Source organism: Oncorhynchus mykiss, chromosome 22 (genome assembly GCF_057628025.1).
Source record: "Oncorhynchus mykiss isolate SJ-2025 chromosome 22, ASM5762802v1, whole genome shotgun sequence".
Taxonomy (NCBI): Eukaryota; Metazoa; Chordata; class Actinopteri; order Salmoniformes; family Salmonidae; genus Oncorhynchus; species Oncorhynchus mykiss.
Window position 1 is genome coordinate 43,856,407 of NC_143043.1, and position 12,422 is coordinate 43,868,828.

General features: G+C 45.1%; 1 protein-coding gene across 1 annotated transcript in view; it reads right to left on the reverse strand.

Moving 5' to 3' along the window:
- The window catches only part of LOC110502145 (potassium voltage-gated channel, subfamily H (eag-related), member 3), a 198,297-nt gene that overhangs the window by 60,752 nt on the left and 125,123 nt on the right, over nucleotides 1-12,422 (reverse strand). Inside the window, exons 5-7 of the mRNA XM_036959274.2 lie at nucleotides 11,645-11,900; nucleotides 10,609-10,766; nucleotides 9,771-9,975 (exon numbers count right to left, since the gene is read on the reverse strand). Coding sequence (XP_036815169.2) covers nucleotides 9,771-9,975; nucleotides 10,609-10,766; nucleotides 11,645-11,900 — 619 coding nt within the window. The remainder of the gene's footprint in view (nucleotides 1-9,770; nucleotides 9,976-10,608; nucleotides 10,767-11,644; nucleotides 11,901-12,422) is intronic.

Consider the following 12,422-nt stretch of genomic DNA (forward strand, 5'->3'; position numbering starts at 1 on the left):
CACACACACACACACACACACACACACACACACACACACACACACACACACACACACAGCTACATACATCTACACACACGCAGCAGGCACGCACGCCTGTAAAATATCTGATGACGTTGTTGTTTTGTGAGCTTCTGGTGCTGTTGATGTGTTTTGGTCTGTAAACACTGCTGAACTGTAATAACTAAACATTGAAGACCTCAGGCTTATGAGACCTGAGTGTTTCTGTGTGTCTGTTTTGGAAATGGACAATTTGCTATTACAGTCAATGCTATAATGCTCTTGAAAGACAATTCAAGACTCTCACTTAAAGAAAATAATCATTTTTGCCTCACATATTAAGTACCATTAGAACATAGATGAAATGGTCCAACTAGTCTCTATACTGACATGTGACAAGGCCTAACCAATCTGTTATCATCTGAATTAGTAGAAGATCATTCTGACCACTGAACATCATTCTGACCACCACTGGTTCTAGAAAGACACTGTCAGCAACCCTCTGGGGATAAGTGTCCCTGTTCATCTTATGGGGGACCAAATACAAAACTGAATCTAGGTAGGTACTCCTACTGCCCATAAATATTGACCCCTGAGCCATGACTGTGGGTCAGACTGGACAGACTCTAACGGTCTCTTGTCCTCTTCATTCCAGTGGCAGCTCCACAAAGTGACTGACCACTGAGCTGTATTGTTCAGGTAGTTACTGTCTCAGGTGATCAGCTGTGACTATAGAGCCGGGGCTCTGCTTGGTTCAGTTCAATATGACACACACACACAACGTGGTAACTGACATGAAGTGCCACGCTGTTCAGAGCCCGACGTGTGTGTGTGTCTGTGTGTACGTGTGGTTATACATGTTTTTCTAGGCAGTATTTTAATCAAAATGTGACTGAGACAGGGTGCTTGTGTGAAAGGTTGGTGTGTGAATATTTAAATGAGTGTGTCTGTTCTCTGTCAGATTATTTGTGTGGGTGTTCAGGCTGGAAAGCAGCAGTAATGTGACAGAACTAAAGCCTCTTTCAGGCACGTTCTCTCATTTGTCTAGCAGAGCTCAGTCTGAGATATGAAACACTGGGCATAACACACACAACTAATCACATCGCTCACCTGACTTTTTCCATCTGCCCCCCCCTTCTCTCTCTCTCTTTCTCTCTCTCGCTCTGTCTGTCTGTCTGTCTGTCTGTTCAATTCAATTCAATTCAATTCAAGGGGCTTTATTGGCATGGGAAACATGTGTTAACATTGCCCAAGCATGTGAAGTAGAAAATATACACAAGTGAAATAAACAATAAAAATGAACAGTAAACATTACACTCACAAAAGTTCTTAATAATTAAGATAAGCATACATATGGGTTGTATTTACAATGGTGTTTGTTCTTCACTGGTTGACCTTTTCTTGTGGCAACAGGTCACAGATCTTGCTGCTGTGATGGCACACTGTGATATTTCACCCAATAGATATGTGAATTTATCAAAATTGGGTTTGTTTTCCAACTGTTTGTGGATCTGTATAATCTGAGGGAAATATGTGTCTCTAATATAGTCATACATCTAGTCATACATTTGGCAGGAGGTTAGGAAGTGCAGCTCAGTTTCCACCTAATTTTCTGGGCAGTGTGCACATAGCCTGTCTTCTCTTGAGAGCCACGTCTGCCTTTCTCAATAGCAAGGCTATGCTCACTGAGTCTGTACATAGTCAAAGCTTTCCTTAAGTTTGGGTCAGTCACAGTGGACAGGTATTATGCCACTGTGTACTCTCTGTTTAGGGCCAAATAGCATTCTAGTTTGCTCTGTTTTTTTGTTAATCCTTTCCAATGTGACAGGAAATAATCTTTTTGTTTTCTCATGATTTGGTTGGGTCTAATTGTGTTGCTGTTCTGGGGCTCTGTGGGGTGTGTTAGTGAACAGAGCCCACAGACCAGCTTGCTTAGGGGACTCTTCTCCATGTTCACCTCTCTGTAGGTGATGGCTTTGTTATGGAAGGTTTGGGAATCGCTTCCTTTTAGGTGGTTATAGAATTTACCGGCTCTTTTCTGGATTTTCATAATTAGCGGGTATCAGCCTAATTCTGCTCTGCATGCCTTATTTGGTGTTCTACGTTGTACACAGAGGATATTTTTGCAGAGCACTACATGCAGAGTCTCAATTTGGTGTTTGTCCCATGTTGTGGGACACTGCACCTGTACACAGCCCATCTGTAAATAGCCCATCCAACTACCTCATCCCCAAATTCTTATTTGACTTTTGCACCCCAGTATTTCTACTCCAGTGTCAATAATAAATTGTAATTATTTTGCCACTATGGCCTATTTATTGCCTTACCTCCCTAATCTTACTACATTTGCATACACTGTATATAGATTTTTCTATTGTGTTATTGACTGTAGGTCTGTTTTTCCCATGTGTAACTCTGTGTTGTTGTTTTTGTTACACAGCTTTGCTTTATCTTGGCCAGGTTGCAGTTGTAAATGAGAACTTTTCTCAACTGGCCTACCTGGTTAAATGAAGGTGAAATAAAACAACAACAAAAATTTAAATATTGAAGTCTTGGTTGGTGAGCGGATCCCAGACCTCACAACCATAAAGGGCAATGGGTTCTATAACTGATTCAAGCATTTTTAGCCAGATCCTAATTGGTATGTTGAATTTTGTTCCTTTTGATGGCATAGAATGCCCTTCTTGCCTTGTCTCTGAGATTGTTCACAGTTTTGTGGAAGTTACCTGTGGCACTGAGGAAATGTACGAGTCTGCTGTTAATGATAATGCAGAGGATTTTCCCAAGGTTGCTGTTGACGCATATGACGTAGTCATTGGGGTCAAATTTTTGTCTTCACTTTGTGGATTCTTTGTTATAGAGCCAAAAAGATTGGAGAAGTGGTTTACCCATACATCTCCATATTGGATAGATAATTCTTTGTGTTGTTGTTTGTTTAGTGTTTTCCAATTTTCCCAGAAGTGGTTAGAGTCTATGGATTCTTCAATTACATTGAGCTGATTTCTGACATGCTGTTCCTTCTTTTTCCGTAGTGTATTTCTGTATTGTTTTAGTGATTCACCATAGTGAAGGCGTAGAATCAGGTTTTCCGGGTGTCAATGCTTTCGGTTGGACAGGTTTCTCAATTTCTTTCTTAGATTTTTGCATTCTTCATCAAACCATTTGTCATTGTTGTTCATTTTCTTCGGTTTTCTATTTGAGAATTTTGGATTTGATAGGGAAGCTGAGAGGTTAAATATACTGTTAAGATTTTCTACTGACAAGTTTACACCTTCACTATTACAGTGGAACGTTTTACCCAGGAAGTTGTCTAAAAGGGATTGAATTTGTTGTTGCCTAATTGTTTTTTGGTAGGTTTCCAAACTACATTCCTTCCATCTATAGAATTTCTAAATATTACTCAGTTCCTTTGGCTTTGATGCCTCATGATTGACTATTGCTCTGTTCAAGTAGACTGTGATTTTGCTGTGGTCTGATAGGGGTGTCAGTGGGTTGACTGTGAACACTCTGAGAGACTCTGGGTTGAGGTCTGTGATAAAGTAGTCTACAGTACTACTGCCAAGAGATGAGCAGTAGTGTACCTACCATAGGAGTCCCCTCGAAGCCTACCATTGACCATGTACATACACTGTACATATCCGACAGAGCTGCAGGATTGTGACCTGTTTTTGTTGGTTATGTTGTCATAGTTGTGTCTAGCGGGGCATATGTGGGAGGGAATGCTGTCACCTGCAGGCAGGTGTTTGTCCCCCTGTGTGCTGAGGGTGTCAGGTTCTTGTCCGGTTGTGGCATTTAGGTCGCAACAGACTAGTACATGTCCCTGGGCCTGGAAATGATTGATTTCCCCCTCCAGGCTGGAGAAGCTGTCTACATTAAAGTTTGGGGATTCTAGTGGGGGGATATACAGTAGGTAGCACACAAGAGGACATTTTGCTCTGTTAAGATCATTGTTTTGATTAATTTAATGGAGTGAATTAGGTCTGCTCTATACCAAATTAGCATACCCGCTGAGTCCCTTCCCTGTTTCACACCTGGTAGTTTGGTGGATGGGACTACCAGCTCCCTGTCACCTAGAGGGCAACCAGTGGGCCCATCTCCTCTATACCAGGTTTCTTGTAGGATGACAATGTCTGTATTTCCGATTTCTTTGGTGAAGTCCAGGTTCCTGCTCGTTAGGACAAAGGCAGATGACCTTGGATATAACCAGGATTAGATAGTGGAGGCATTGTGTTCCATAAAGTGTCCAATGATTTTGGTCGTGTGGTTTGGCCTCAGACCAGTAAGTGTGAGCAGAGCCTGCTGAACATCTAGTACATGCCATTGGCTTGGGCTAGTGTAAGAGTGGGGGTTGGGCCTGTTTGCCCGCTCACGGCCTGGGCGTATGTGTGACTTCCTTGTTGAGGGCCTCTTTGCGGGGGTGGGGTGCATGGGGTGGGCAAGAGGGGCATAGGTCAATTGATCTGTTGCTCCTGTGTGAAGTGTTGGGGCTGCGTTTCAGAGCGATGTCCTTTAGAGTCCGGGCGAAGGTGTGCCTTGCTGCCTTGTAGAGGTGCACCTGGTCATAGAGGCTGTTCTAGTCCAGGGTGGAGTGGTGTGCACTGCTGCCTTGTAGAGGTGCACCTGGTCATAGAGGCTGTTCTAGTCCAGGGTGGAGTGGTGGGCACTGCTGCCTTGTATAGGTGCACCTGGTCATAGAGGCTGTTCTAGTCCAGGGTGGAGTGGTGGGCACTGCTGCCTCGTAGAGGTGCACCTGGTCATAGAGGTTGTTCTAGTCCAGGGTGGAGTGGTGTGCACTGCTGCCTTGTATAGGTGCACCTGGTCATAGAGGTTGTTCTAGTCCAGGGTGGAGTGGTGTGCACTGCTGCCTTGTAGAGGTGCACCTGGTCATAGAGGCTGTTCTAGTCCAGGGTGGAGTGGTGGGCACTGCTGCCTTGTATAGGTGCACCTGGTCATAGAGGCTGTTCTAGTCCAGGGTGGAGTGGTGGGCACTGCTGCCTTGTATAGGTGGACCTGGTCATAGAGGCTGTTCTAGTCCATGGTGGAGTGGTGGACACTGCTGCCTTATAGAGGTGGACCTGGTCATAGAGGCTGTTCTAGTCCAGGGTGGAGTGGTGGGCCAGGAAAGCACTTGGTTTTGAGGCACAGTCACAGGAAATACTTGTGTTTACCTGCTGTATGGTAGCAGGGTGGAAGTCTTTTCGTGGTAGCAGGGTGGAAGTCTTTTCGTGGTAGCAGGGTGGAAGTCTTTTTGTGGTAGCAGGGTGGAAGTCTTTTCGTGGTAGCAGGGTGAATGTAACCACTTGTGCGTTGGGGAAAGTAGAAGAAGCCTTTTCAATCCCTCCCTTCGGTGCTGTGGCCACCCTTTCCTGCTGTGCTCTCAGGTCATGTGTGCCTGTATGTATTATTATGTGGCTGGGTGAACCTAGTTGTTCCTCAGACAGAGGTCTTGGGCGCGCTGGGTGTTTGGACACCAGTTTAGACACAATGCGTTTGGGAAAAAAATAATATTCTATATATTTCCCATTTGAGTCCATGAGGAGAACAATCTGTGTCTTGTGTTTGTCCTCAGTGGGTGTGGGGGGGGGGGGGTTGTCAGGAGGGCTATCAGGGTGGCCCAGAGGGGGTGAGAACCCCTGGGCTTGGGGTTCTTCATTTGTCTGTTCTGCTGTGGTGTCGAGACATTTGTCGGGAGCTGAGGTGGGCTGTTCTGCTGGCTTCTCTGCGGGGTTGGCCAGGTTGCTGATGTTCCCATTTTATAATAGTCAGCAAAAAGTGTCTCTTGATTTTCCATAAGGAGCTTCATTTTGTGATATTATCTTATCATTCTTTACATACACAGGGTACTGTATTTTAATTACCTCTGAACAGCAGGAGGCAGCTTCTAAGGCCTCTCCATTTGGTTGGAGTAGATTCTCCTGCCATTGTTGGGCTAAAGGGCTTTGCCACTTCTCACTTGTATCAAGCTGTATCAAGTTGAGCAGCCTTAATTTAGCATTCAGTCCTTATAAAGTAATGTAATGTACTTTTCTTCTTGGCTTTTAGAAATCAAATATAGCTTCAGACTAAACATTACTCACTCAGTTCCAGGTTGGATGGTGTTTTCAGGTTTCTGCTGTATAGCGTTGGAATAATAATCTTTGGTAGTTATAAGCCTTCCAGGTGATTCCGTAATTCCGTCCAAAATCAGGTTGTAGGTTTTGAGTTGGAGTGAAGGTTATGTTGTAGAGGGTAGCATACTGTATGTGCTCCTGACAAAAAAATCCAAGTTCATCCAACTCCAAATCTCTATTTTTTTTTAGAACATGCTGAAAAATGCAGGAGCTCATCTAACCATGACCTCTCTATCTCTATGTCTCTGTCACTCAATGTCTCTCAAATCAATTCAATTCAATTCAAGGGGCTTTATTAGCATGGGAAACATGTGTTAACATTGCCAAAGCAAGTGAAGTAGATAATATACAATAGTGAGATAAACAATACAAATGAACAGTAAATATTACACTCACAGAAGTTCCAAAATAATAAAGACATTACAAATGTCTATGTACAGTGCCTTGCGAAAGTATTCGGCCCTCTTGAACTTTGCGACCTTTTGCCACATTTCAGGCTTCAAACATAAAGATATACAACTGTATTTTTTTGTGAAGAATCAACAACAAGTGGGACACAATCATGAAGTGGAACGACATTTATTGGATATTTCAAACTTTTTTAACAAATCAAAAACTGAAAAATTGGGCGTGCAAAATTATTCAGCCCCTTTACTTTCAGTGCAGCAAACTCTCTCCAGAAGTTCAGTGAGGATCTCTGAATGATCCAATGTTGACCTAAATGACTAATGATGATAAATACAATCCACCTGTGTGTAATCAAGTCTCCCTATAAATGCACCTGCACTGTGATAGTCTCAGAGGTCCGTTAAAAGCGCAGAGAGCATCATGAAGAACAAGGAACACACCAGGCAGGTCCGAGATACTGTTGTGAAGAAGTTTAAAGCCGGATTTGGATTCAAAAAGATTTCCCAAGCTTTAAACATCCCAAGGAGCACTGTGCAAGCGATAATATTGAAATGGAAGGAGTATCAGACCACTGCAAATCTACCAAGACCTGGCCGTCCCTCTAAACTTTCAGCTCATACAAGGAGAAGACTGATCAGAGATGCAGCCAAGAGGCCCATGATCACTCTGGATGAACTGCAGAGATCTACAGCTGAGGTGGAAGACTCTGTCCATAGGACAACAATCAGTTGTATATTGCACAAATCTGGCCTTTATGGAAGAGTGGCAAGAAGAAAGCCATTTCTTAAAGATATCCATAAAAAGTGTCGTTTAAAGTTTGCCACAAGCCACCTGGGAGACACACCAAACATGTGGAAGAAGGTGCTCTGGTCAGATGAAACCAAAATTGAACTTTTTGGCAACAATGCAAAACGTTATGTTTGGCGTAAAAGCAACACAGCTGAACACACCATCCCCACTGTCAAACATGGTGGTGGCAGCATCATGGTTTGGGCCTGCTTTTCTTCAGCAGGGACAGGGAAGATGGTTAAAATTGATGGGAAGATGGATGGAGCCAAATACAGGACCATTCTGGAAGAAAACCTGATGGAGTCTGCAAAAGACCTGAGACTGGGACGGAGATTTGTCTTCCAACAAGACAATGATCCAAAACATAAAGCAAAATCTACAATGGAATGGTTCAAAAATAAACATATCCAGGTGTTAGAATGGCCAAGTCAAAGTCCAGACCTGAATCCAATCGAGAATCTGTGGAAAGAACTGAAAACTGCTGTTCACAAATGCTCTCCATCCAACCTCACTGAGCTCGAGCTGTTTTGCAAGGAGGAATGGGAAAAAATTTCAGTCTCTCGATGTGCAAAACTGATAGAGACATACCCCAAGCGACTTACAGCTGTAATCGCAGCAAAAGGTGGCACTACAAAGTATTAACTTAAGGGGGCTGAATAATTTTGCACGCCCAATTTTTCAGTTTTTGATTTATTAAAAAAGTTTGAAATATCCAATAAATGTCGTTCCACTTCATGATTGTGTCCCACTTGTTGTTGATTCTTCACAAAAAAATACAGTTGTATATCTTTATGTTTGAAGCCTGAAATGTGGCAAAAGGTCGCAAAGTTCAAGGGGGCCGAATACTTTCGCAAGGCACTGTATATATACAGTGTTGTAACGATGTACAAATGGTTACCAGGGCTCAGTCTCTCTCTCTCTCTGTCTCTCTCTGTCTCTCTCTCTGTCTCTCTCTGTCTCTCTCTATGCCCCCTCCCTCTCTCTCTCTGTCTCTCTCTGTCTCTATGTCTGCCCCCTCCCTCTCTCTCTCTCTCTCTGTCTCTCTCGATCTCCCCCCTCCTTCTCTCTTTCCATCTGTCTGTCTCTCTCTCCACCTCTCTCATTTCCTCTCTCGCTCTCCCCCTCCTCCCCACCCTCTCTCTCTCCGCCTCTCTCATTTCCTCTCTCCCCTCTTTTCCCCCTGCCCTAACCTGGGAGAGGTTTAGTTTAATAGACCCAGAGTCTGGTGGAGGGTTTCAACCAAATGGTGAGGGGTAAAGTACCAGGGCTCAGTGAGGGGGAAGTACAAGGGCTCAGTGAGGGGTAAAGTACCAGGGCTCAGTGAGGGGTAAAGTACCAGGGCTCAGTGAGGGGGAAGTACCAGGGCTCAGTGAGGGGGAAGTACCAGGGCTCAGTGAGGGTAAAGTACCAGGGCTCAGTGAGGGGGAAGTACCAGGGCACAGTGAGGGGTAAAGTACCAGGGCTCAGTGAGGGTAAAGTACCAGGGCTCAGTGAGGGGTAAAGTACCAGGGCTCAGTGAGGGGTAAAGTACCAGGGCTCAGTGATGGTAAAATACCAGGGCTCAGTGAGGGGTAAAGTACCAGGGCTCAGTGAGGGGTAAAGTACCAGGGCTCAGTGAGGGGTAAAGTACCAGGGCTCAGTGAGGGTAAAGTACCAGGGCTCAGTGAGGGGTAAAGTACCAGGGCTCAGTGAGGGGTAAAGTACCAGGGCTCAGTGAGGGTAAAGTACCAGGGCTCAGTGAGGGGTAAAATACCAGGGCTCAGTGAGGGGTAAAGTACCAGGGCTCAGTGAGGGGTAAAGTACCAGGGCTCAGTGAGGGGTAAATTACCAGGGCTCACTGAGGGGTAAATTACCAGGGCTCAGTGAGGGTAAAGTACCAGGGCTCAGTGAGGGGGAAGTACCAGGGCTCAGTGAGGGGTAAAGTACCAGGGCTCAGTGAGGGGAAAAGTACCAGGGCTCAATGAGGGGGAAGTACCAGGGCTCAGTGAGGGGTAAAGTACCAGGGCTCAGTGAGGGGAAAAGTACCAGGGCTCAGTGAGGGGTAAAGTACCAGGGCTCAGTGAGGGGAAAAGTACCAGGGCTCAGTGAGGGGGAAGTACCAGGGCTCAGTGAGGGGAAAAGTATGGCTGCTGTTTACAGATCAAATCTCAGGCTAAAATTATTTGGTACATCATTTTGAAACAGCCAGACGCTTATTAGAAGTCCTGACTTGAATGCAGTTGCATCATGATTACAGTCATTGAACAAAATGTCTAGTAGAACCCATATGTTTTTTTCATTCATATTTTATTTAACATGTCACATAATCTGATTTGCAAGACCAATCCTCGCCTAGCAACAGCGTCACAAGCATCCATGAGAATAACATACACAACGACTGAATGCTTGTGCAGCTGCTTCTTGGCTCCCTTGAAAAACAGATGACAATCTCAATGTGACATGCAGACATGCCGGTGCACTGACCGATGTCCCAGGAGTTGGGGCTGTTTTCGATCTCTCTGCGTCCGATGAAGTACCAGACGCAGGCCATCCAGTGGGCCAGCAGGGCGAACATGGACATGAGCAGGGTGAGGACCACAGCACTGTACTGGGAGTAACGCTCCAGCTTCTGGAGCAGCCTCAGCAGGCGCAGCAACCGCACTGTCTTCAGCAGATGGACCCCAAAGTACTACAGAAACACACACACAGACATCAATTATGAGCTCCGTCGCAGTGTTTGATGAATCCTGACATTTTAGGTATCAGTCCTACATTTCAGAGATCCTTTGTAGCGTGATGTACTACACTACCCATAATGCATTGTGTAACATATCTGGATTGATCTTAGTAGGGACAGTTCCAAAGCTAATATGGTGTCCGTTTCCTTAACAATCCATCCCTCACACCACTACACCAACCCCAGAGACACCACTACACCAACCCCAGAGACACTGTTCATCTTTACACCACTACACCAACCCCAGAGACACCACTACACCAACCCCAGAGACACCACTACACCAACCCCAGAGACACCACTACACCAACCCCAGAGACACCACTACACCAACCCCAGAGACACCACTACACCAACCCCAGAGACACCACTACACCAACCCCAGAGACACAACTACACCAACCCCAGAGAAACCCCAGAGACACAGACCCAGAGACATCACTACACCAACCCCAGAGAAACCCCAGAGACACAGACCCAGAGACATCACTACACCAACCCCAGAGACACCACTACACCAACCCCAGAGAAACCCCAGAGACACAGACCCAGAGACATCACTACACCAACCCCAGAGACACTCACCACACTGACGTTAAACGCATAGAGCAGGTCAAAGGGCAATGCAGCGATGAGGTCAACAAACAGCCAGGTGGTGACGTAGTGCACACAGATGGAACGAGCGTCGTACACCACCTGGCCCGATGTGCTCACAAAGGTCGTCCGGAAGTTCAACGCGATGTCTGTAGATTGACAGATAGGATATATTAATGTACATTCCTATCTCATTACGAGTAGCATTGTTGATATATAAGTGCACTGCTGTACATGGATAGAGGCTATTATTTGTTTTAAAAAGCATTGACAATATGACCACCGGTCACATCATTGACTAGAGACGCATCATTAACACTGCAGTTACTTCACGTTTATGATGTCCATCTGTCTGCCTTTAGACAGACAAAGACAGAGAGTGAGTGAGTGAGTGAGTGAGTGAGTGAGTGAGTGAGTGAGTGAGTGAGTGAGTGAGTGAGTGAGTGAGTGAGAGAGAGAGAGAGAGAGAGAGAGAGAGAGAGAGAGAGAGAGAGAGAGAGAGAGAGAGAGAGAGAGAGAGAGAGAGAGAGAGAGAGAGAGAGAGAGAGAGAGAGAGAGAGAGAGAGAGAGAGAGAGAGAGAGAGAGAGAGAGAGAGAGAAACGGTGGGCAGAGTTTCCATCAGGGGCCAGTAATACAATGATGAACAAATAAGTGTTCATTACAATTAACTATTCATTTAATTAGATGACTGTATGTATTCTCCCACAATGAACATACTAAGTACCTGGAGAAAATGTAATTAGTGTTGTGTAGAAGGAGGACGTTCTCTAGCCATATGTACTATGCCAATCCGTTAACAGAGGATGTCAATCATAGAGATGTGTACGTATGGGGGTAAAGTCTTTAAATAGGGACATGCAGTCATGTTTCATCATGTTAGAAAAGTGTTGGAATAATGTTATACTAATAGATGCAATTGATAACGTTAGACAATGTGGAAGCAATGCTAGAAGAACGTTAATATTAGAAAAATATCAGAATAATGTTAGAATAACATTAGAATAATGTTAGCCCTCTTCTCCTTACCCAGCATAAACAGGATCTCCACCAGGATGTCACTCACACTGGGGGGGCTGCGGGGGGCGGAGCTTCCTTCGTCCCGTCCCCCCACCACAGTGAAACACACATTATAGGGCACTGTGACTGCGACATAGAAGGTAGCCAACAGGATTAGCCAATCCCAGCCAGCCTTGAAGGTCCCGTAGTGGAGCAAGATGAATCGGGATTTCTGAATGGCTGCCACCTTGTACTCTGGGATGGGCGGATTGTCCCCAAACATGTTCTGGAGGGGTGAGGAGAGAGAGACATGTCAACAACATGTTCTGGAGGGGTGAGGAAAGAGAGAGATAGATCAACAACAGGATTTAGGATAATAGCAACATGTAAAATTCAACATACTTTGTGTCTGGGGGTTTTCCTGACCTGAACAGGAAAAACTGTTCTGCCAGTCACATTCTGTTAAAGGTCCCTAAAAGCACACACATCCCTGGGTCGCTCGTCTTTTTAGTTCGCTGCAACTAGCGACTGGAACGAGCTGCAACAAACACTCAGTTTTATCTCAATCTCTTCATTCAAAGACTCAATCATGGACACTCTTACTGACAGTTGTGGCTACTTTGCCTGATGTATTGTTGTCTCTACCTTCTTGTCCTTTGTGCTGTTGACTGTGCCCAATCATGTTTGTACCATGTTTAGTGCTGCTACCATGTTGTGTTGCTACCATGTTGTGTTGCTACCATGTTGTGTTGCTACCATGTTGTTCTCATGTTGTGCTGCTGCCATGTTGTTGTTATGTTGTGTTGCT